The sequence below is a fragment of the Harpia harpyja genome, chromosome 4 (assembly GCF_026419915.1).
Source record: "Harpia harpyja isolate bHarHar1 chromosome 4, bHarHar1 primary haplotype, whole genome shotgun sequence".
Lineage (NCBI taxonomy): Eukaryota > Metazoa > Chordata > Aves > Accipitriformes > Accipitridae > Harpia > Harpia harpyja.
The window spans coordinates 31,558,652-31,584,576 of NC_068943.1; the positions used below are offsets into that span (position 1 = coordinate 31,558,652).

The 25,925-nt window shown below is 43.8% G+C and overlaps 2 protein-coding genes across 2 annotated transcripts in view; both read right to left on the reverse strand.

The window, feature by feature from the left end:
- CPB2 (carboxypeptidase B2) overlaps positions 1-25,925 on the reverse strand; it is a 277,528-nt gene that overhangs the window by 116,898 nt on the left and 134,705 nt on the right. The window lies entirely within an intron of this gene.
- RUBCNL (rubicon like autophagy enhancer) lies at positions 1,095-25,771 on the reverse strand. Its single transcript, XM_052786109.1, has 16 exons — positions 25,654-25,771; positions 25,040-25,149; positions 22,751-22,859; positions 19,784-20,452; positions 15,878-15,960; positions 12,268-12,475; positions 11,286-11,390; positions 7,843-7,885; positions 7,346-7,478; positions 6,780-6,925; positions 5,906-5,970; positions 4,574-4,812; positions 3,771-3,832; positions 2,342-2,495; positions 2,133-2,223; positions 1,095-1,599 (listed from the first exon to the last, which is right to left on the reverse strand). Exons 2-16 carry the CDS (start codon positions 25,109-25,111, stop codon positions 1,487-1,489), a joined length of 2,292 nt encoding a protein of 763 aa, XP_052642069.1. The 5' UTR covers positions 25,112-25,149; positions 25,654-25,771; the 3' UTR covers positions 1,095-1,486.

The window sequence follows — 25,925 nt, forward strand, 5'->3', positions numbered from 1 at the left end:
TGCCTCTCCTCACATTTCTCAGTGCTCTGGAAAGAAACCTCTAGAGCGGTGTAATGGGTGTAGGGGGCAAGGTATTGGCAGTGGGGGGCTGCAGGGTGGCCTCTGTGTGAAGAGGTCGGGACTGCCCCATGCCAGACACAACTGCTTCTAGCCAGCTCCGATGGACCCGCTGCAGGACACAGCGGAGCGCCTCAGCCAACATGGTGGTACCTCGAAGAAAATGTATTTAAGAAAGCGCAAAACACCACACAGGCAGAGGAGGAGTGGTGGAGGGAGGGAGAAGTGAGAAACAGCAGTACAAACACCCAGGTCAGTGAAGAAGGGAGGGGGAAGAGGTGCTCCAGGCACCAGAACAGAGATTCCCCTGCAGCCCGTGGAAAGCACCCCACTGGAGCACGTGGATATTTCCTGAAGGACCTACATCTCCTGGAGAGCCCATGCAGGAGCAGGTTTATCCTGAAGGACTGCAGCCCATAGGAAGGGCCCACGCTGGAGCAGGGGAACAGCGTGAGGAGGAGCGAGCAGCAGAGAGGAGCTGTTATGGACCGACCACAACCCTCATTCCCCATCCCCCTGCACCGCTTGGGGCAGGGGAGAAGGTAGAAGAGTTGGGAATGAAGAAGTGAAGTTGAGCCTGGGAAAAAGGGCAGGTGAGGTTAGGGGAAGTTGTTTTAGTTTTTGTCTTTGTTTCTCACCACCCTACTCAATTTCTGATTAGCAATAAATTTAATTTTCCCCAATTCGAGTCTGTTTTGCCCGTGACAATAGTCGGTAAGTGATCTCCCTGTCTTTATCTCGAACTACGAGCTCTTCCATCTTATTTTCTCACCCTGTCCTGTTGAGGAGGGGGAGCGAGAGAGCAGCTGGGTGGGCATCTAGCAGCAGGCCAAGCTCAACCCACCACAAGCTGTTGCATACATCTGTTTAAAAGAAACTTAAAATCCACTGGTTCACATTAAGCATTTGTCAGAACAGAATTTCAGACCAGCATCTGCCTAAAACTTGCAGACAAGGTTTTTCTATTGGAGCTTTTTCGAGAATGATTTTGTACTTTACCACTTTTCCCTATCACTATTTCCAAAGTCCAACACAGGTAAGGATTTCCAACACTCATTTACTATCTATACATTATTTGCAGAATTACAGAGAAGAATAATTTTTATATGGAAAAATATAATATTAAAAATCTTACATACAAGGACAAAACATATAGCAACAAAAGGCTGCTCACAGAATTAACATCCAGTCTTTCTGTCACCAGTTAACATGAAAACTCGCCCTAAAGGAGTTTCAACATGGTATTAACGTAAACTTTTTTTTTTTCCCCCCTTTTTTCTTTTTTTTTGTATTTTTTTTTTAACCCCCCATAAAGGAGACACACATTAAAAATAGCAATGTCTAAAACAACATTATTTAATTCTTAGTCAGGCACCTGAAGATTTGGCTTTGAGCATCTTCTGAAATCAGCAGTCATCAGAAGCCAGTTTCACGGAGGCACCAGTGACGGAGTTTCTGAAAGCGTCCTCCGAGCTGCAATCCGCAGACATTTGGGGCAGCCTCCAGACTTGAAGCATGATTTGTGAAAGCATGTTTTGCACTCTGTTTATCCATACGCGCACAGTTTAACATTCAGGAAGAAACAAATTAGAAAAATGAATCAATAGTTGTGTTCCTTGAGGGATGTTCTATCTAGTTCACCCAAGTATAAAAGTAAACAGAAGCAGTGCTAGGCCGTGACAACAACCACTGTAATAACTATGACTAAACACTTTGGCAAGATTTGCAGGATTTACCGTGAATGTCGGCAAGATCTCATACAGCAGCAGCATAGCACTTTCCCAGGCTCGATCTCATGTGCAGACCCAAAAAATAGCCTCCCCCACCGCAGCCATAATTATGCTCAGGCAAGTCCCTGGGTTTTGCTCTCTGAATTCACTGATGCAAGACGGCTACCACAGGCTGGTTTTCAAAGATATATGCTATCCGTGGTTTTCAAATACACATGCATGTTTTCAAATACACATGCTTTCAGTGAAGCAAGTTCTCAATGTTTTCCTGAAATAAGTCTGAACAGTTTTACACACCAACATCTGCCCCAAGGAAGAAAGAAAAATGTTTGGTCTGGAACATACCTGTGCACCTTTTGCATTTGGCAATCTGATATGGAAAAAGCAGATCTGCGCTCTGACAGAATTCACAGATAAACCCCTTCGCTTGACAGAGCTACAAAACAGCAAAAGAGTTGATTTAATCTAAGAAAAACTTATTTGGGAACGTCAGCAGGGATATTCCTCACACTAGCAGCCACAATGACACTAAGAGCCCTGGCTTTTTTCCTTACCTCACAGCCATCCACATGGGAGGTAGAGCTCTTCAGAATATCTTTAAGAAGGGGCAATAACTGCCCTCGTTTGATCTTCACCAGATCATCCAGTGAGAAGAGATGCAGCTCCTCTGTCAGATGGCTGGGGACCTGTTCAAATTCTTTCAGTACGCTGCAAAGAGAAACAAAAAACAAATCAAGTTACAAAAAGTTGTTTTTCAAATATATTTGAAGAATAAGCCTCTTTCGCTTCTCTAGTCACCCAGGGATCATATAAGGGAAGTCTATGCTAAATCCTACCTCCCCTCCCAATTTGAGATCACATTAACAAAAACTGGAGGATTTGGGATTTAGAATAAAAAGTCTGCTTTCAATGTGCATTCCTCAGGCACTGGAGTTGCCATGCGCAGTTATCCCAACAATTCTTAAATAATGTGTAAATGGCTCTCTCCTACCTCAGGAACAGTAGGTAAAATCCCATATAGCATCTAATGCAATAAGCTAGGGTTATTTACTTTTTTTTTTATTTTTTGCAAAGAGAACTTTGAGGGTTTTTATCCTGCATAGGTCACTATTGGGTGAAACTATGCTTGTACTGAGTGGGTGAACACTGAAAATATAGCTATTACTTTTAAACTATGACCAATGTAGGAGGCACAGTGAGGATCCTAATGCTTCTTTCTATAATGGAATCACACAGGTGGTTGTTCAGAAGAGAGACCTTAAAATACATTTCTATTTAATTCTGGTGAACAACAAGTAATTAATGCATAAAAGACGTCCATGCCAAAGAGAGAACACCATCTACTTTTAAAGCTTATTTTGCTTATGTTCGTTTTTAAAAAGGTCAGCAATTCTGCAGTGAAGGTTTTATCATTCACACGTCTACCTATTAGTTATGCACATAGTTTGGGAAGGTGAATACCATAAATCTTTAATCTGAAGCAACAAGCAAGGTCATGTTTTGGTATTTATCACTTTTGGTTACTCCTTTCATTGAATATGTTTATAAAATAAACTGAATTGAGCAGTATGACAGATTTCTGGAAGAAATCTTTAAATCCTCAAGGAACACATTTGTTAATTTTTTTTTTAAATATTTTTTTTAAAGACAAATCATGTCAGAGATACACATAAATATCTTTGACCTTTTAAGACTGAGTGAGAACCTAAAAGAGACAGAGTAGGAAAAACTATACACCTAACAAAAATCATTCAACATTTAAAGCCGAATGTCTGTTACAAGAAACAGAAAGCTATCACATAAAACCTGTTCTTCGCTCAAGATTTGCAGTGCAATAGAAGGAAGTTTATTTATCAGCATTTTCTCTAATGATCATATTAACTCATTTAAAAGTGCACTCAAATGCCTCTGGAGAAGAAAGCTCTATAAGCACCTTAGGTACATTTTAATAAACTATTTTTCATGCACAGTCATGGTCCATACCTTTCACCAAACCTGCAGGTTTTCAAAAGCTTTTTTAAATGAAAAAGCTGTTCTTGCACCTCCTAAAAGATGAAGGGGAAAAACAAAACAATATTTAAATGAAAAGCAATTGCATTTATATATTCATAAGTGAGGAACACCACTACTTGGGTCAGCAACCCTTGTTGGCATATCAAGCCACACCTAAAAATAGGAACTTCGCACTCAGCACAGAATTAAACAAATGGATTTTCCAATGCACAAAAGGCCAAGGAAGACAAAGGCTACTTTATTCACTGACAAGGGGAGCAATTCGTAACACTACAAATGGCTCAATGTCAGCACAGCAAGACGCTAGACCCAAACCCATATAAGAACAGGTAAGTGCACCCTTCCTTAAGCTGTAGGAGGTACAGCCCTTAGATGAGCCAAGGGTGTTTTCTCTAATGGCCCACAAAATTAAGGAGTCATTCAAAACTTCCGGAGTTTTCCAACAGCCAATTGCCAAGCAGAAGTAAATATTTACTGCAGGAGCCCAGCTCCCCGCCATGAACGAAAACTGGAAATCAATAAGGAAACGCCTTCCAAAGACAAGGGGGGAAATGAGACCTCTGGCATAGGTTGGAAACTTCTCCCTCCTCCCTCCTCATCTGAGAGCAGAGAGGGCAAGTCCCAGAAGCGGTGATGGGACACATCCAAGTGCGGGGAAACCAACTCTGCCTCCTTACCACATACACACATGGCAAAGGACAACCTGCCCTAAGTAGTTTTTCCCAAAAGTCTCAGACCCACAAATTCCCAATTAAAAAAAAGGCCACACTTACCCTCACCCTGTCCATTTCTTTACTTTTTGTGTAGAGGGCTTTGTTAATACACGACACATTGAAAATTGGGTGCTGCCATATGCTGTCCAGTAGGTGTTTGGAGAAGTTGCATACATAGTATTTTTTGAAGTCCCACTTCAAAAGTATTCGGGCAGGAATGGAAGACTGGGCATAGCTGTGGCAGCAGTCACAAAAGTATTTCCCCAGGTAGTCACAATAGCGGAGTCTCCTGATATATTCTGCAGGTAGAGAGCAATGAAATTGTGACTATTTATAATACTTATGGGATGTACTTCTTGTCTGTACGCCCATTCTGTCTAAATAACTCAGATCTGCTGGAGTAAGGGGCAAGGGATTTTTTTTTTTTTTTTTAGCAGGGGGTTTTATTATTGTGGTAAACACATGCACGAGGTCTGTACTTTGCATTAGAAGAGAAACCTTTCCTCATTTCCACCTCTGTCAAACTGAACTGATTATATTTATCACCATGAGATCTTAAGAGAAACCATAGTCGGCTTTACCCACAAAAAAGAGACACAAGATATAACACACAACAAAATACTTCCACCAAATGGAACAAGCTGATCTTGAAGTCACACTTCTATAATACTTTTTCATATAAAGAGGTTTGTGGGTTTTTCTCAGCTATCTCACCATCTCAGGTTTGCTCAAGTTAATGTGCCATCACAGGTTGTTGACACTTTACAGGCCATCACAAATGCTGCTCTTTTGTGAGCAGACCCAGAACAAGCCTCGAAAGCCACTTCAAAGATTTCTTAGGTGAGGTCTCATTGTCAGACCTGTAAATTATCATGCTTTCAAGCAGTTCTCACAAAATATCACAAATAAAACACAAGCAAGATTTCATGATCAAGATTTAAAGAAAAAAAAAGTTTTAAACCACACATTCCATAAGCTTGCATAAAGCTTCCATAAAGTCTCTAAAAAGAGACTTTTGGAAATGTGTAAATTGGCACAGACTAAAAATTATTGAATGAAAGAAAACGTTGGAATATGTAAAACCAGCACTTTCCAGCCTGGAAGCTTGATTTTTTTTTTTTTAATAGCTTTTCCTGTTTTGTTGTTGACTGTCATGAATTTTTACTGTATATGAGAAGGCACCTATCAAGTGTCATATTCTGTCCGCAATGAGAAATTCCAGGCAGCGGTAAGATCCCACTGCCTGTTTTATTATTGCAGGTACATCCAACAATGAGATTTTCCTTCTAGCTCAGATAATTTGACAATTGTAGTACATCTATGTTGGTGAGGATTATAGCCAGATTACTGGTAATGGATTTATCGGGTTTTTTACCTTTTGGTAATACTTACTGCTTTCTATCGGGGTTCCACAACCAACACACGTAAAGTTTTGGGCAGCCACCACTGCATCTCTCCTGCATACAGAGGCAAACAGTTACACCTTTCAGCATCCAAAATATAGTTTAATTAACATTCTCCCAAAGTGCAAGAGAGCTACACTAGCATCAGCAAAAATGTCCAGATTAGGAGCTGACTCCTACTCCTCCACATGAAGAAGGGGATTCTGGAAGGAGATGCAGATTATCATTTTAGCGGGAGTCTCTAAGCTATTCTGTAGAGAATACACCATCAACTACTGCTTCTAAATACGGCTTCTTGCAAGAATTAAATTCTCTTCCATTTCCTAAGGTGGCATCAATATCAAGGAGGAGGGAAGAAATACATATCTGCAACTGAAAAAGCAACTGGACCTGCAGCAACACAGGGAATTGGCCAGTTTGCCTACTGAGTGCATGTAACAGCACTTTATGTAGAGTGAGACAGTAGTTTCCCCAAACACGACCTGTTTTCTCGCCCCTTTCTGAAAACCTACTACCCATAAAATATCAGCAGGGATGTGGGGAAACTCTTAGGAATATTCTCCAGGTAGTCTCACAAAATGAAATTTTCAGGAGTCCAGCTAAGCACACTGCCACTGTAACACCAAACAGTATGCGTATTATCACCTGTAAAAGTGCATGTGCCATATTAATCAGGACGTGCCAACAGAGGGAAAAAGATGCCATCTGCTTTCTAGTGAAGCTGGTGACAGAAGGCTGTGTCACGCGTTAGCTCTAAGCTTAGGTTCTGTTAAATCACCCAGGCTCCTTCCATCAACTTCAGCAGGTTTTAGACAAATCCCCATGCTGTACTAAATGACAATGCTCAGATCCCTTAGACTTACTTGACTGAAGGGTGAATATTAAATATAATCTGCGATCTTGGTGGGGCCCAGCCAGAAGATCCTCTTAATTTGGATATGATCTTTATTTCTTCAGCCAGATTCAAACTGGACTCAAGCTCTCTTGGAATCTCTTCTTTCAGCACCAACTATTGGGAAAGACAAACTTGTGAGGATGAACAGCCCATCAGCTGGACATGTGTTAAATGCTATGAAACATCTCCCTTTACACTCCAGGATTTTAAAGTTCAGTTTTCACCTGCATGTAGTCCCCCTCAGTTAAACTCCCTTGTCTCAGCCCCAGAAGAAAGTACATCCCGATTATTCACAACTCCACATTTTAAATGTGCTGAAAATAGCTAAAGAGAGAAAAAAATTTCTAAAAATGTATCTAAAGTGAACTAATAAACTGTAAGTACTTGTCTGTATTTATTTTCTCTCTTTTTTTTTTTTTTTTTTTTTTTTTCAAATGCAGCTTCCCCCTTTCCCTAACAGTGAAGCAGCTGCAGTGAGACAATGATTATTTGGGGAACCAAATAAAGAGCCCGCTGTTTTCGGCTCAGACTCACTCTCTGCTTAGATGAGCTCAGGCAACCAGACAGTTGAACTGCAGAGTCTGTCTGCAGCCAGTGTTTTCTGAAAGCTCTGCATAACTCCTGGGCTGTTGCTTCAGCAGAATTGCTGCCTGGTTCAAAAGGTGATCTGAAAGTTAAGCAATACAGACAGTGAAAAATAGCAGCATGTCATCAGCAGCTCTGCTGCCTCTTCTGCATCCCTGAAAACTTTTCTCCCATCCCTTCATTCCTATCCCCTTGCTTTGATACACCCAGGCCCTTGCAGAGCCACAGCAACCACCCTCCAGCAAGACTGCAGGACCAGAGAAATGCTCTGCTAAGCCAAGCGCCACAGACATTTGCTGTCAAGCAACATTCCTTCCCCTTCCTTGGGAGGACCAAATTTACCACTCCCACACCTTTCCCGCCCCGGCCAGCCAAGTCACCAGAAAGCTGGTGCAGCAGAAAAGGTAGTGCCACCAGGCTATTATAGTAAAGATACACAGCAATACCTTTCATCTGGGGAGACAGACAGATTTTCAAGGTCTTCAAGTTCTGCGGTAAAGGAGAAAATTTTATCAAGCCATCTACGAAACAAAGCTTATGTTACTCAGCACTGGTTTAAATCTACCCTCTATGTTACCACGGTGTCAATTTCAAGTCTATTCATCTTTACAACATCCTTGCTGGATGTGGGAAACAACCTCAGCCCTGGTTGTAAACAGGCATAAGGAGTCTTATCTCTTCTGCAGATCTCTTGTATCCGCTGATGAAGAGTACTCCTAACAGCTATGCATCCTATCATCACCAACAGCCTCCCTTCAAGAGCAGGGGAATCCATAAGGAGAGACTAAGTGCCTGCTAGGCCAGGTCCAACTAGAAGGGACTACGCATTAATAATAACATACAGAACCGATAGAGCGCACATTAATTTTTTTCAGACACTGACAGATATTTGGAGACACTGAGCACAAACATGCCAGCTAATGCTATAAAAGTGTTAGGAACAGGTGACATGAATGGAATTAAAGCACACGCTTCTTCATTACATTTATATAGACAAAATATGTTCACATTGGTAGCATTAGTTTTGGACATGCATATCATTCTCAAGACAAACGCTTCCCCATTCAGACATATCAAAATAACTCTTGCTACTAGAAATGCAGTTTTGGGAGCTAGTTCTTCATTCTTAGATTAGGAAGAGCAGATAAAAAAACCTGTGAATCTCTAAAACCAAAGGGAGCAGTAAAAAAAAGCATTTGTTAACAGGAAAAAATAAGATCAAGATTAAATGTTGCTCAGGCTACTTTTAAGGGTTTCTATTTCTGTGTGTGTATGTGATGGGTTAACCCTGGCTGGACGCCAGGTGCCCACCAGAGCCGTTCTATCACTCCCCCTCCTTCTCAGCTGGACAGGGGAGAGAAAATATAACAAAGAGCTTGTGGGTCGAGATAAGGATAGGAGAGATCACTCACCAATTACCGTCACGGGCAAAACAGACTCAGTTTGGGGAAAATTAACTCGATTTATTACAAATCAACCGGAGTAGGGTAATGAGAAATAAAACCAAATCTCAGAACACCTTCCCTCCACCCCTCCCTTCTTCCCGGGCACAACTTCACTCCCGGATTCTCTACCAACCCCCCAGCGGCACAGGGGGATGGGGATGGAGTTTACGGTCAGTTCATCACACGTTATTTTCTGCCGCTTCATCCTCCTCAGGGGGAGGACTCATCACACTCTTCCCCTGCTCCAGCATGGGGTCCCACCCATGGGAGACAGTCCTCCACGAACTTCTCCAACGTGGGTCCTTCCCACAGGCTGCAGTTCTTCACGAACTGCTCCAGCATGGGTCCTTTCCACGGTGTGCAGTCCTTCAGGCACAGACTGCTCCAGTGTGGGCCCCCCACGGGGTCACAAGTCCTGCCAGAAAACCTGCTCCGTGGGCTCCTCTCTCCACAGATCCGCAGGTCCTGCCAGGAGCCTGCTCCAGCACGGGGTTCCCACGGGGTCACAGCCTCCTTCGGGAACCCACCTGCTCCGGCGTGGGGTCCTCCACGGGCTGCAGGTGGATATCTGCTCCACCGTGGACCTCCATGGACTGCAGGGGGACAGCCTGCCTCACCATGGTCTTCCCCACGGGCTGCAGGGGAATCTCTGCTCTGGCGCCTGGAGCATCTCCTCCCCCTCCTTCTTCACTGACCTTGGTGTCCGCAGGGTTGTTTCTCTTACATGTTCTCACTCCTCTCTCCGGCTGCCGAATACCGCCGTCCCAACTTTTTTCCTTCTTAAAAATGTTATCACAGAGGCGTTACCACTATCGCTGATTGGCTCGGCCTTGGCCGGCGGCGGGTCCATCTTAGAGCTGGCTGGTATAGGCTTTTCTCGAACACAGGGGAAGCTTCCAGCAGCTTCTTACAGAAGCCACCCCTGTAACCCCCCCCCGCTACCAAAACCTTGCCACACAAAACCAATACAGTGTAAAAAACAGAAGCTAACCAAAGAAACTCAGGAAGTCCTGAAAAGCAGCAGTGCACTGGTGGCTATAAGGGGACACATTCTGCTCTAGTCCTGAAGCAGAGCGAGGGCTGCCTAAAACCTAATTAACCTCTTTAATTAGGAAATGATCGAGTCCTAAATTCTCTCAAACAATGCTGCTGTGGTTGGCTGAGGTTGTGCCAGCTTCACACTTTGCTCACCCACACTCATTGGGTTTAATCCTTAGACATAATTTCAGTCCCTGTATTGGGTTTGTGTGGCAAGGTTTTGGTAGCAGCGGGGTTACAGAGCTGGATTCTGTGAGAAGCTGCTAGAAGCTTCCCCCGTGTCCGACAGAGCCAATGCCAGCCGGCTCCAAGATGGACCCACCGCTGGCCAAGGCCAAGCCCATCAGTGATGGTGGCAGTGCCTCCAGGAGAACAGATTTAAGAAGGGGGAAAAAAACCCCCACCAAACCCCCAAAACTGCAGAACAACAACAGTAGCTGGAGAGAGGAGCGAGAATATGTGAGAGTGATAACCCTGCAGACAGCCAGGTCAGTGAAGAAGGAGGGGGAGGAGATGCTCCAGGCGCCGGAGCAGAGATTCCCCTGCAGCCCGTGGGGAAGACCATGATGAGGCAGGCTGTCCTCCTGCAGCCCATGGAGGTCCACGGTGGAGCAGATCTCCACCTGCAGCCCAGGGAGGACCCCACACCAGAGCAGGTGGGTGCCCGAAGGAGGCTGTGACCCCGTGGGAAGCCCACGCTGGAGCAGTTTATGAAGAACTGCAGCCTGTGGGAAGGACTCATGTTGGAGAAGTTCATGAAGGACTCTCTCCCATGGGAGGGACCCCACGGTGGAGCAGGGGCCGAGTGCGGAGTCCTGCCCCTGAGGAGGAAGGAGCAGCAGAGACAACGTGTGATAAACTGACCCCAACCCCCATTCCCTGTCCCCCTGTGCCGCTGGGGGAAGGAGGTGGAGAATTCGGGAGTGGAGTTGAGCCCGGGAAGAAGGGAGGGGTGGAGGGAAGGTGTTTTGAGATTTGGTTTTATTTCTCATTACCCTACTCTGATTTGATTGGTAATAAATTAAACTAATCTCCCCAAGTCGAGTCTGTTTTGCCCGTGACAGTAATTGGTGAGTGATCTCTCCTGTCCTTATCTCGACCCATGAGCCTTCCATTCTATTTTCTCTCCCCTGTCCAGCTGAGGAGGGGAGGGACACGCTTGGTGGACACCTGGCGTCCAGCCAGGGTCAACCCATCACACCCTCAAACCAGCAAAGATATCCTTCTGTAGAAAGGAAATCCTGCACTAGTCGGGTATTTCTGCATGTGTTGTAATAAGGAGTCATGCATACATCATTCTTTCCATTTTCTCATGTTATTTCTCCTGCAATAACATCTACTAAGTCGATAGATTTTCCAAACGATGCAATGGAGCTGTTTCTGCAGGTATAGTTTTAAAGTCTTACCAATAATTACATATTCATCCTCTGAGTCACTGTGGCAACGAAATCTAGTAATCTCATGACATGATGGTAGATGCACTGGGGAGCTGACAGGCAGCAAAGCACAGCCTGTCCGGAACAAAGGCAACACCAGTTAAACATTTCCAGCATTTATAGAGTAGCTGCAGTTATATTTATATTTGTCTTCGTTTACCAAAACTTTAGAACACAGGCTGTATTTATAGAGCAATTTAATTTATTTATTTATTTTTATACATACACAGAAAGCCAATTCTTGGGAGACTGTCATACAGCATGTCCCTCAGTTTCTTAGGAAGAAGCTTCTAGAGACTAAACCAAAAGCTTTTATATTATCAGTGGTCTCTCCACTTCTCACATGCAAGCACACCATTCATTTTTCCCCAGAAGTTACATCTCAGACTTAAGTTCTATCACCAAGATCCGTATTAATCAAGAGACTAAAATCTACTTAAAAATGCATGGGCTGACTCAAGCATTATAGTGCCAGGAGCATTTATTTTCTTGCCTGAAACTATATGTGAATGAATACTCTGGTCAGTTTCACTGAAATCAGTTGTGTGGCCTGATCTGCATAGTGCAGAAGTAAGCACTGAAAGACAGACCCAAGCTTCAAATCCTGCAAAAAAAGATTTAAGGAGAGAGAAAACCAGCCAACTACAGGCACAATCTATGGAGAGTTGTGCTTGGCATGTGGCACTTCAACCTTACATTTTCTTTTTCATGTAAAAAAAAAATTAATTATAATAAATAAAACACAGATGTGAGCATTCAAAAGGAAGAATTTGACCCTCAGGGAAAATACTTGTGGCATAATGATCCTGAGGGAATACAGCTCCCAAGAGACCAAAGAAGGTAACAGAGGATTTGGTTCCAAGCAATGCCCAAATTCATTTAGTATTTTCTTGTGCAAAAATAAATGGCAAAGGCTGTCAGACAAGGTTGCATTATAGACTAAGTAACTTGCCTTCGTAACCACTGTCTGACGAGGCAACAGAAGAATCAGACTTCTTCACTCCAGGGTAAGAAGATAACTCCGAATCAGTGTGATAGCTGCCATCTGATCCACTTGTTTCCTCCACACCCCGGGACTCTGTTTGTTGGCTTAGGATATTACATTTCATTTTTTCTAGCGATGCTATAATCATATCTGCAACAAAAAAGTGCGTGTTTTCCTGGACACAAGATTGGAACACTCATTAGTACACAGCGTATTTTATATTTCCTTAAGATGAAGTTAAATATATAATTTTTCCCTGTACGTTTTCAACTCAAGAAATGAAAATGCAAGGCCATCTCACCTTTCATTTAAACACAAAAAAACCCCACCCCAAGGGAAATTCAGAGACAACATGCAAAAGGCAACTGCCCAGACAATTCTCGCCCTTGATTAAAACATACAATTTACTTTTATCTTACCCATCTATTAGATAAAAAGAAACTTGATTACATGCCTAATTGATGAATATGTATGCATTTTAGGGACATAGTCTTCTAGTTACACTACATTATTTAGTATGCAAGTGTGAATCCATGTAACCTATTTAGTAGGATTTAATTTCAAGTCAGTGCGTACAAGCAGTTTTGCACGCATGCTAACTTGGATGGGGCCAGAAGTGGCAAGTTTTGAAGGGACTATAGATCTTCAGGTGGTGGGTAGTACAGAAGCTAGTAAAATGCTTTCAGGTGTTAAGAGTTAAGGCAGTGAAGTAGGGAATGTGCAGCGAGAGAGCTTACAAAGTCAACTCAAGGCTGCATAGAAAGTCTGTGATAATGGTAAGTGGGAACCTAGCTCCCCTGGGGTTCACACCACCTTAAATAAAAGGTAGATGTTTCAAAGCTTCACCGTAGCATTTCCCTGCCAGACAACCCCTCCCCATGGTGTCCCTGACCATCTTGCCTGCCCAGGTCCCCCGTTCTCTGGGAAAAGGGAATTTGTAAAGTCACCTCCGGCACCACTGAGACATCCAGTCTCTTCAATGTCACTGCTGCATCCCTTGCTTCCTGTGGTCTAACAGAGCATCCCACCAGCCCCACTTGTGCTACAGCTGCTGGCCTGGGCACAGCTTCCCAGCCCAGGCTCAGCCCAAAAGTGGATGCTTCATGGAGAGACACGTGCACTCACATGCACTTCACTCCCGGATTCTCTACCACCCCCCCAGCGGCACAGGGGGATGGGGATGGGGTGCCATGTCGCCACAAGACTTGCTTTTCTAGGCCCAGGATAGTGTTCCGGGCGGTGGCATGGGGCACAGAATATGTTTCCAGCCACCCAGTGGTTGCTTCCACCATCGTCTCATCACACTCTTCCCCTGCTCCAGCGTGGGGTCCCACCCACGGGAGACAGTCCTCAGAGATGCCCAGGATACTCTCCCCCTCTCCCCTCAACTGCACGTCTTTGCACTGTGCAAAGCTAAACCTCCATCTAAAAAACCACGGCAGTATCTAAGGCTAGAGATTCTGAGTGCAGAATAATTAAAGCTTTATAAAAGTGGCTTATGCTCAGAAAATTGTACCACTCGGCGTCAGTATTTGTGATATCCCCTACAGCCTGTATGGAAAGCATGGAGACAGACATCAGTGTTTACAAATAGCTAAATCTTAAGGAGCACAACAGACATCACTGCTTTCTTATTCTCCACAGCCAAATGCATTTAGAAGAGATTAATCTCAACATTAGAGAGAGCCCACAAGTCCCTGTGGGTGTTTGAAGAGACTTTTATCTTTTCCCTAACACTGATTAACATCAGTTAGCTTGGTGCCCAGTTTCTCCCAAGACAACTTTCAGTGAACTTCAGGACACACCATTAGCAAAGGAAAGAATTAAACAGCCTTTTGCCTTTGGGGAAATAAAGACGACATCTCCTACTTTGAAGATTCAAAAAGACTGCGTGGCACTGGTTAACCCCAAGTTACTGGCAGAGCACAGCATATCAGCACGTCCCGCTGATAAAAGCGATTACGAGTGTATCTGGGAGAGCTGCGTTGCAAAAAGATGGAACAGGATACAGGCATTCTTGTACTCAGCATGACTGTCAGCTTTCAGCTCTGCCTCCTGATAAGTCTGTTACCCTAGGAAGCAGTCCCAACTCAGCTGTGACACACCAACCTTCTCACTTCTCTTCCCTCCCACTCGCATCAGTGGAAAGTCCCTCTAGATTATCTGGCCCATCTCCTTCCTGGCACACAACTACAATGCTCAGAGTTGCTGACACTACATGTACCTTAGTTTTCAGTCTCCTAAATTTCAAAGAGATTATTTCACAACCTAAAAGTGTTTTGGGTTTTGGTTTGTTGGGGTTTGTTTGTTTGTTTTGCTTTTTTTTAAAGGCAGCTTCACTCATAATGGACTGAGCTCTTGATATCTTTTAACCTGTGATCACATCAGCCCCAATCACCTGCAAAGGAGAGGTAGCTGATGCGATCTTGCCTCACTCAATAGTTCTCAGACTGTGGTTTCTAATCCAGACATCTACTCACTGGTCTCCTGGTGACTGAAAGCAAATTACTTTGGTTTTGGTTCCCATATTACAGATGGAGAAACATTCTCTCCTTTCACAAAAAGCAACATAAAAAGCTAGTTAACTAAGTTTGTTGGGTTTTGGTGTGTGATTTATTGGGTATTTGGCGGGGGGGGGGGGGCGGGGGAGTGTTTGTTTGCTTGTTTGTTTTTTAAATGCACCTTAGGGACACCGAGAGCTTCAAATCAAATGCAGAACTTGCCACTCCAGTAAAACCAGTGCTGTGCACAAAGATGATTACCTCTTGGGCCCAGGACACAGGACCACATGCACATCCACAGTCCAGCAAAAAAATCTCCTTTTCTAGGCACATTTTTAAAGCTCTTTTGTATTAAATCCTACTCATTGCGATAACCAATTATAACATTAACCCTTCTTTTCCAATTGTTAGAAAAGATTTAACATTTAGCACACTGAGTTATGTGTGACAGCGTTATCTTCTCATCTTTATCCCTGTTTATAGGCTCAAATGGGCTGCCTACGTGTCAACACACCTAAGACCATTTGGGCCCCTTATGCAAATTCGAAAGCCATGCAAAATGGCTTAAATTACTGCAAATGTTACAGTTACTGTGCTTGTTAATCACAGTGTAATTCTTTTACAGCAATCTCACATGCTCATCATAAGCACACACAAAAAAAGCCAACCTCTCCCTATGTCCTGATAGAAGAAGCATGTCATGCATGTAGCTGCAACAAATTCTACATAACATATCCTAACATAACTTTAAACTGACTATAATAATCTTAAAGCTTGGTCTCAAGGAATGTGTGGGAAAATGATAGAATGAAAAGCAGAAATATATAGTGCTCTAAAATATTTCCATTATTTTAAAATAATTAAAATATTTAATGAATGGATTAAGAGTAAAAATAAAGGAAGAAATAGGCATTTTAGGTTTGTAGGTTCACCCACAGAGGGGAAGAAGAGGGAAAATACAGTATTTGTAAAGATTAGTCCATCAGAGAGTTCTGTTATTAAGAAATGCCTCCTGTCATTTGGTTTTGCCACTATAAAATAGAAAAAACAATGACAGGAGTCTTTATTGTCCTCACCTTCTCCACATCTTCTGGAAGCATGCGGATGTCCTGCAATGAACGATTCAACGGTATAGCACTTATGTTCAGAGAAGTAGAACCTGTGGGTATAACAAGAACTTTTATTAGTTATTTCTTTTTCTGCAGCTCCCAGGATGCGTGTAGGGTAATTTCCAGAAAGCAAAGCAAACTTTCTTTCCCCAAACTGAACACTGTTGGGGCTGGAGGTTGTGGTGGAAGTCAAGAAGAAGGAGAGAGAAATGCGAGGAACAGGTTGGCATTTGAACTACCCTGACAACCTGAAGCATGAGTATCAACTACCAGGGAAACACAGTTTAAATGCCATGCGGTGACAGCACCGCTGTGCTCCCAACACCAGCCCTCTCCCAGCTATGGCCTGAGCTGCTGGGCACAACCACAGCCAGAACCTCGGGCTGGGATTACAGTAACGCTCTGCAGTTTGCAACACAGCCAGCTAACACTGCTTTTCTGCTCATTCACAATAGCTGGAAGAAAAAGAAATCTCACTGCTGTCTGGGCACACAGAGAGATGCATCAGCCTTAAAAGATTCCCTGAATCACTGCTGGCATTGTGTGACTACAGCAAGTTTGGAAAAGACTTTGCCGTTATGTTTCCATACCTCGAGGAAATCTCCCTCCTGTTTCCAAATGCAACCCATACTGCTTGGTAATATACGTGCAACTAGGGCAGACGCGTTAGCCACAGTACTCCCTGCTTCCCAGAATAGCAGTTTTGTTTTCCTGGCATTTGCTGCTGAGTATAATGAGCACGTGAAACAAAATCCATCTCTTTTTCCGGTTAAGATCTTTTCACTATGCAGCAGAGCACACATCTGGTTTTCTATAGATGTACCATGGATTGCTTTTTATATATAAATATGTATATATAGTCACAATCTTCTTCCCCAGAGAACTGAAGGTGGGAGATCATGCCCTCATGTTTTGTTTTCAAAGCACTCACAACCACTGCTACAAGAAATTTACTGGAAGGATGACAAAGATTATATATAAAGTCTATGGATGTACACACTAATGAGATACGAAAGGAAACTACTCCTGTTTGTTGGTTTGCTGTTTGCATTTTTTTTTTGTTTGGGCTTTTTTGTTGAGGTTGTTTTTTTTGGTTTTTTTGGGGGGGGGGTGTTTGTTTGTTTGTTTTTTAACACTGACTGGTGTTTGTTTACTACTTCTTCTTTGACCTTATAACCAAACAATTTCTGTTTCACTGTGGTGATGTTTACAGGATAAAATAGACAGTATCTAAATGCTACCACCACACATGCCATTTAAAGCTGTTGCAGATAACACGGCTTAATCAAAGGCTTTTTGTAAAACAAAACCAGAAAAACACTCCTACATTTATTTAAGTCACAGAAAGGATAAAGAGGTCCCACAAAATATGAGAATAATTTATGAAAACTTTTTCTCCAACTAAAGGGCACTCTCAGGCCTAGTTTAGATTCTTTATATTGCCTTATTTATAGAAACCATGTTACACTGCCCGGAGCATCAGTGACATCAGGCTGCAAAGGCAATACTGTGCTCCAGCGTAGCAACATGGACATAGTGTTTTTTACATAATTATTAATACCTCCATTGTGTATACCATGGAGGAAAAATGGAAAAGCTGATGATCTGACTTTTCAAAACAGATTTAATCACCTAATTAGGTTATTTTAATGCCTATTTTATGATTCATCTTACTGGATAAGCAGTGTATGGGGAGTACAGGGAAGTGCTAAAGACGCTACAGCTTGATAAAGCCTACATTCTCATCAGTTAAGATAACAAACATTACTCTATGAACTACAGCAATAAGGAAATGGGAAAATTATTCCTTTCTCTTTAAAATACAAGATGCAATTCATCTTAAATATCAATTTGAAATCTAATGGGAGCTTTCTCTTTTGCTTACCTCTTGCATCTTTAAGTGAAAAGAACGTAAAGTCAGAAGGAGCGCGGGGAAGGAGCCCAGCACATCCAGCAACAGGACGCAACTTTGGGTCTGACGCAAAAAATAATCTGGTTGCCCTTCTGCTCCTGACCACTGTTACCTGGAGGCTGCTGGGGTTGGGGAATGAGCCCTCAAGAGCCACAGAAGGAAGTGACCTTGATGCACACAGAGGTTAAGAGCAAGAACAAGCCCTGTGAACTGCCAGTGACACACCAGCCACTACAGAGCCCCCAGACAACACCAAGTTCAGTCACAGGCTCTCCATTAACAGTGACGGAGCCTTTTCAGAAAGAAGGTTGCATGAGGCCACCAGAGAACGGCCCTTAAACATATGAACAAGACCTAACAGGAGTCTCAGAGGACCAGGAGAAAATCCCACTGAAAAAAAATTATTTATGCTGATTTAAGTCATCTTCTGTCATTTTCTTATGTCTTCTGCATCCCTCGCCAATTCTCCTACGAGAAACAAAAGTGAGAAACCACCACCTCTGAGACAGAAATGGAAAGGATGGCAAGTCAGGATATGCTCTTGTGTAATTCCTGCCTTCAAATCAGGCATTTTATTTCTTCTTTTTCAGTTTGCCATTTGCTTTTCCCGTGCTCAAAGTCCCGCACAATGCAGGGGAGAATGAGACCTCACTGCCCTCACCCCAGGCTACCCAGGGGTGAGTTAAATGGCTGGAAGCAACAAGGAACGATGAAATACAGAAATTTTCACTTTATACAGAACAAAGCGTAACGCAGACAGAGCCCACCACGTTGCACAGTGTCTAACAGGGTCCTGGCTCCCGTGAGGAGTATTTGTTAGTAAAATCAAGGATGCTACTTATTCAGTCACCTAGCAGCCATATTCCTCCATTTGCTTTCTGGAGAGCCAGCAGCATTACTGACCCAACGCAAGCTTGTGACACGTCCTGCTCGTGCCAGAAGATCGAGTCACGCATGATTGATCTGTTCTTACACACGTGCTTCGCGGTCCCCGCTGACACCAAGAGCCTGGGCCGTGTTTTCCAGACCCAGATACCCAAACCTGCACGACTGGCCCCAGCTGGCTCCAACCACCCTGACGGGCACCTCTCAACCACATGGGGCCAACAAAACACCCAGAAGAAGGAAACCACCGTAATCATCGCCAGATTAACTGCTGACGACAGCCTAGACCAGATGACAAAGTTGTTATTATTAAGAGCTCCCGGTCCTCCAAATGGCACGTGCCTATTTGAGATCTTGCTGCCAGCTTGAGGCCTTGGAGGAGCTCCGAGTTAATAGCTAGGAAGGACCAGAGCTTGGCAGGAGCGTCACCACTATGACTAGTATTGACCAAAGGAAGAAGACAAAAAAAAAAAAAAAAAAAAAAAAAAAAGCCAAACCCACCCAAAACCACAAACAACCCAGCCTCTGCCATTTTTATTTATAATACAAAGGCAGGCTGAGTGCTCCCTGCTGTTTGCTTTCTTTCCAGCAGAAAGTCAGGCCTCAGCTGCACCACCTTTCCGAGGCTCAGCACGTAGTAAGAATAAGCCCTCAGATAACGGTAACACCCTTTATAAATAAAATAGAAATCCTTCATCTTGCTGTAGCGAAGACTGCTCGTATCACCTCAGGTATTAAACACGAGGGGATTGTTCTGCTGTCCTAGCCAAGGGGCAGGGGCAGCCCAGGAAGGCCGGTGCACCTCAGCAATTTTTACGTTTTACCAAAGGTTGCATATTACAGAAGCATTTCTGCATCATGAAACAGACAATTACTGCGAGCACGAGTGTCTCCTGTTTCACCAAGTCCAACCCTCTGGCTCTTCTTCGTTTTTAAGCTTTCTCTTTCTCCCCTCTCTCCTATTTTGTACGATAACATTTGTCTAATTTGCAATCACCATAAACAAGGCCCATTTCAATTACAGCTGTCTCTCCTAGCACAGAAATCTTAAAACAAAAATGGACCTGTAAAGTTACCTGTTTGATTGACTGGCTCGGACTGGGAAAGTCCACTGGGAGAATTGCTGTCACTGTTGCTGATGGGCACAGGCTCCAAAGCATCAGGGTATTTCAACAGATCTGCTGGCTTACCAACAGCTGAATCAGAAAGAAACCTTGTCAAAGTCAAGTCTTGTTCAGGGGAGGTATAATGTTCTTTTCCAGAATGCACGACAGCTGACGCGACAGTGCCTCCTGTTAATGTCACCTGGGTAAAGCAGTCCCGCTTCAGAGGGGACACATCTGCAAGAGTGAAACCGTTCAAGGAGGAAGCAGCACAATCCCCATCAGAGTAATGGGGACAAAAGAAAGTATCCAGCAAAGGTTTAGAGGAATCATAGTGCGTGTTGTCCCAACATGCCCGGTGCCTTGTAAACCGGATGTCCGTTTGTGTACAAGCAGTGCTGTGATGTGCAGAATCGCTGTCGCTGTCGTCACGGCTATCCCCGGCGCTGCTTTCTTCCCACTGTTCCATGTCACTGTCCAGATGCTCAGCTCCCTGCATCATGGTCTGCTCCTGCACCAAAGAGGGCTTCAAACCAGATGCATTTAAAACAGACATGAGAATGTCTTTGATAGCTTCAGCACTGTCTGGGTATGATCCAAAACTTCCAGCATGTCCGATCACTGCTGGCCTTGAGTATTCGTCTGTTCAGAAAAGGGAAGAAACCGAGAGGTTAGGAAACAATCCTAAGAAAAGGTTAATTTACAACCGTGAATAAAACACACGTTATTTTTGACATACTGAGAAGACAGGAAAGAGCTGAATTCACACACCACTCTCTGCTGCCACTTTCTGCAAGAAAGCTCTTGCCCTCTGCAGTCAGGAAGCAATTCTGTCATTGATAAAGCTAGGTAATAAACCAACAGTAAAGTATGCTGCTGCTAGCCAAACACAACCAGTTAAGACTTTAATGGTGACCGATTGTCAGCATGCTCAAAAACATCATTGTTCTACAAAACCAGATGAGGTACAGTTACCTGTACAGGTACTGGTTCTATTGCCAGTAAAAGGTCACATTATAGCGAGACATATGGAGGATCAATAGAGCAGGAAGGAAAAAAAAAAAAAAAAAGATACACTTAGTAATAAAAGGTCAGATGCTTGAGTGTTTCAGTTCAGTCAGACACTCCTTATGTGGAAAAGGCTAAAGTAACCTTCAGTCAGTTATTCACAGGAGTGGCAACATTTACATGAACCCATAAAGAAAATTAGCTCTGTCACAGTGAGTTCATTATAACGTCTCTGAAGGAATCAAAAGTACTGCCTGCCAACATCCTATGTGATCTACTGCAAAACTTAGTTCAACAGAAAATGGAAAACTGCTTTTAGCAGCAAACATGGCAACATTAGCCTGACGTAGAAGTGCACACTCCCACCAGTAGCTATTCAAGAATAAACTGAAGTCCTATACCTTGAACAAAAAGCCTCGCAGGAACTGCCATCACGCAAGCAATGGAGAGCTTAGACACAAAGTCTACTTCAAGAAGAAACTACCCACCACATCACAACAATGAAGTTAACAACTGTCTCCTTGGGGAAGATAAGTTGGTTGTAAAATTTTAAGAATAGATAGAATCAGGAAGATTCGTTTCCAGGGCAAAGAACTCTTAGTTAGGACCACAAGGAATGTTAAACACCGCTGGTGAAAAAAGCAGCAAGTCTTGCAGGCTGCAGACTTTGCCCAAAGGTTGCTCTCCTTGGACATATATCAATGGAAAACAGTAAACCTCTCCACGAGTCACTCATCTGGAAGCCAGCATGCACTCAAACTGCATGATAAGAAAGTTTACTAACGAAGGGATCAAAACCAAAACAAACACCGCCACGTACTTTGGAAAAGCAAGTCTATATGAAGAGCAGTCCTCATCATGAGAAAGCTGAAAAAATTATTAAGAACCTCATGTATAAGCTATACCACAAGAACTGCTAGCAATGCCACCCTAGTAAAGCCAGGTCAAAATTAGCTAAGGAGTTCATCAGCGATTGGGACCAGCCACCTGCCACTTATCAGGACAAAGGTCTTGCAGAAATAGCAGCAAAACTGCACATTTTACTGGCTACAATTGCAAAGAAACACCTCGCCAACATAGCCAGCCATGGCAGCATAAGGGCAGAAATGGGAAAATAAAAGCTAGCTGACTTTCAAACAAACATATTTAAATCTTTTCAGGAAAAGAAAGCAATTTTGGTAACTATTGACATTTCAATTGCACAGGAATACCTTAACCTGGGCTGCAGACAGCATCTTTTCTGTGCAAACATTTAGTTTTACTGTCTTCAACTCTTCTGCTCTGCTCTCCTATTGCAAAACCCATCCCTGCAGCCTTTCCATCCCTCTCATCCTTTGTCATCTCCACTACTCCAGCATCATGGAGCATCTCTAGCACTAATCATACAACCATGCTGACTTACTCTGCTAAATACGTGTTCTTAATGGATTGTAAGAGAAACAAAAACAAGTTTTAAGAATTAACTCATGCTTCTACTCTGCCAAGCTTAAGAAAAGAAAAAAAAAAAACCAAACGAACCAAAACCCACATTTTAAGCTACTACCAGAAATAGGTTAGTTCCAATAAGAAAAAAATATCAAGTCCAGTTTTGCAACTAATACTCATGTGAGTAATTATGGTAATCTGTTAAAATCTGAAAAGCTATTTCTTGAATGAACAAGGAGTTAACCCGCCAAGAATCATCTGAATGGTTCAAGTATTTTACTCAAGCACTCAAAATGACACCGTAACTAAAATGGTCAAACTACCATTTAAAAGGCAAACAAACCCCATACTTTCAACCGATGTTGTCCCATCTTCAAAGCCAATAAGCAAGGTTCCCTCTCCAGCCAGACTATACTTTAGTGCACACAAATACTGATAGCTTTTGCTAGCACTACAGGCACCAGCAAAGCTCCCCAGAGGGAGGCATTTTAGAACAAATTGGCATACCTGAGAGAACGGAGATTTGAGGTGTCGGAGCTAGGCAGCTAATCCTTGCCGAGGGATTTGAAGAATATGCTGACTCAGTGAAGGCCACCTTTAGGCTTTCATGGTTTAGCTAGAACAAGAACACACAGGCAGACAATTTGTTTATAAGACAGCAGTACTCTGGTAATAATACCTCTAGTCTCACAGACATCCCAGGAGGAAGAACACCGTGCTAAGGCCTGCCGACAGTCACCTAACCACTGCCTGTATTTCTGGTTGTCTCAAAATCTCCCCAGAAGCACGCACCACCTGAAGAGCACTGGCATCTCAACTCTTCACCTCACATTTCACTCCAGAAGGCAGGTGACCAAAAGAAACTCTCCACTGTAGAAGTATTAAACATGTGTACGAGGCATATGTGAGATAAAATGCTGAATCAGATGTCTATATATCTGTCAAAACAACAGCAATGAAGTGGAAAAGAATTCAAGGAACCACCAATCCGTAGCTGGAAGCACAGGCCTGTTTAGATGCATACAAGCTACGAGGTAAATCTACGAGGCTCCGACTCCACAAGCACCTGATGCATGTGCTGCTTGATCTCCCAGCTGTATCGACTGGGAGCAAGCGTGGTCACATAATCACGTCTGCCTAATTTGATAGAACGTAGTATCTGTGGTTCAACGTCAGCAATCTGGCTGACCCAGCATAAAGCGAGAAGTGACACAAGTAGATAATACTTGACCTGGCATACAGCCTGCCAGTATAAGCTGACAAAAATTTTGAATGCATTTCAACTGACTAGGCAGGCTTGTACCAGATCAGCGTTTCGCTTTGTGTGGTCATGACGCTTCCGATTCGGTATTTCTAAACCCAAAGCCGGATTTACTATATTGTCAAACCAGCATAAGCTCAGCCAGGGCAAGCAGTTTAGCGCAGATACCCAGGGGCTAATTCCAACGAGGGAGTAAGATACACCCAGGACAGCAAAGCAACAGGTCTCCTCCCCAAGCTCACAAATTCCTTGCGAGGGTCATACATTTGTCTCCCGCTCCCTCTCCAGTGCCCCAAGTTTGTCATGGACCTGCAGAGCACATCACAGAAACCAGGGAAATCAAAGGGGTGCCATGCTCCAACGGGCGCATCGTTAAAAGGCACTTAACCAAGGCGTACCTCGTGCCTTCTCCCCACTCACAGACATCGGTGAGATGTCTCCACACAGAAGCATCCCCAGGATGCCTCTGGCCCTCTCCTGCACGCTGTGATCCCATACAAAGAGAAGGGAGTTAAAAAGTGGGCTGTCCCTCTGCCACCCTGTGTGGACCTCTACATTCCCCATGTGGTCTGGTCGGAGAGCAAGGTGACTCAGAGCAGATCGAGTCCAGATACCCTTCAGACTGACGGAAAGCAGAAGAAATTAAAACCCACAAAGAATTTCCCTTTTAACTGAAGAATAACATTTCAGGCCAAAAATAGTATGCTGAATTTCAACTATTTAGTGTTTGATTATGCCAGTGCTTAGGAAAACACTCTTTTCAGTGTCTGTGATAGTGCTTTCTTTTTCTTCTCTCTGCACCAATTTAGAGAACCCGTCATGTAGGCAGGCTTTGTACATATAAATATCATATTGTCAATGTGACTGGATAAAGTAGTTCTTACAGGAACTCATTTTTTATTACTTACTTTTATTTTCTAAAAAATTGTTTTTAATATCAGCAATTAAGAGATTCTATCTCTTAGGATGCAAGTATCACAACTGCCTGACACCAGGGTGAATGCAAGTACTTTATCTGTAAGCGTTAATATGAAGAGTGCTAAGTTTTAAGATTTTGGCTTTTTTTAAGCAACCCTCCCATCTCTTAGATCTTATCAGAAGGAACCCATGTTCTGAGAATTCAGATAAAATATTTCCATTTACTTTCAAGATGTTATGATTTCAACTGTATCGGATTGAGAAAGAGATCCTTTAGTATTTAACTATTAAACTACAAAACCCAAAACAACCCCAAAAAGCAATTAAGGAGCACTTATAAGGAAATATGACAACAGAGGTGCATGAAAAGTACCACAACGCTCTGCTATAACCAGTAAAAACCACTGACAATTTGACATCTTTTATAGGATGAGACAGCCTTTCCCCGCTCAGTATTGTGACTGTATTTCCAAAAATAACTCTGTAACAAAACCGCCAGCATTTAAAAATAAAGTATTTACCACAACCACGCACAACTAAAAGCTTTTTTTTTTTTAAAAAGTCCCCCCAGCTAAGGAAACCACTGAGCCAAGGTCTAGATGCCTTCCTCGCCTTACCTTTTTGGAGCAGGGCTGCTTGAAGAGTTCTGTTCTGCTGTAGCTGGCGAGAGCTACTGCACGGAGAGACATGATGGGAAAACATGCATTTTTTTGTTGTTGTTAAGTACCTGGAAGCAACAGAGAAAGAATTACAGTCGCGACCACGTTAACCGCCACTCTCCATGTGTTTCACAGACTCTACATTTAATATTCCGAGCTGTTTCCCGTCTTGACTTTGCGTGCTTATCAGCTTATCGAGAAGCAGAGCGCGGCAACAATGGAAACCTGTTAGAAACAGCCTAATTTAGGATTATTTAAAAAAAAAAAAAAACACCAACACAAGGGGAATGCCTACCACAGCCATAAGAGGATCGCACCGGTCTGTCGTACCCCGCCGCTTGCTGTAAAAGGAGGCAGAGACGAAGCCCCGGTGCTCCGGCCCCGCAGCCGGCGGCCAGGGGAAAGGCACCGGCCATGAATAAAACCCGGCGCTGCCCTCCCGGCACGGCGCTGGAAAGCCGCGTAGCCCTTCACACGCAAGCGTTTAATCCGGGGGGGGGGGGGGGGGGGGGGGGGAGGCAAAAAAAAAAAAGCGGCGCCTTGCAAGACACCGGCCTCCCCCACGGCCCCACCTGTCAACCGCGGCTCCTGGCTCCTCCGGTTCGGCCAACAACGCTCGTTCCCGCCCGCCGGGACGCAGCGGACGGTCCCGCCGCCTCACCGCGCTCCTCCACCGGCGGCGGCAGCCGCCCGCCTTCCCGCTGTGAGGGAACGAAGCACCGCCCCGGGGCGGGGCCTCGGCCGCCGTGAGGGGAGGGGCGGGGCGCGGGCTCCTGAGGCGGCTGAGGTGGGCGGTGGGGGGAAAAAGGAAAGGCGACAAAATCAAACAGAACCGACGCAAACG

Excerpts from the sequence above, each read along its gene's own strand:
- RUBCNL (XM_052786109.1), bottom strand. The coding sequence starts at position 25,111 with ATGTCTCTCCGTGCAGTAGCTCTCGCCAGCTACAGCAGAACAGAACTC. Across the intron at positions 7,886-11,285 it reads GGATGAATATGTAATTATTG|AACTTGAAGACCTTGAAAAT; the intron begins GTAAGACTTTAA and ends CCTTTACCGCAG. Across the intron at positions 6,926-7,345 it reads TGAGCTCATCTAAGCAGAGA|TTGGTGCTGAAAGAAGAGAT; the intron begins GTGAGTCTGAGC and ends CTTTCCCAATAG.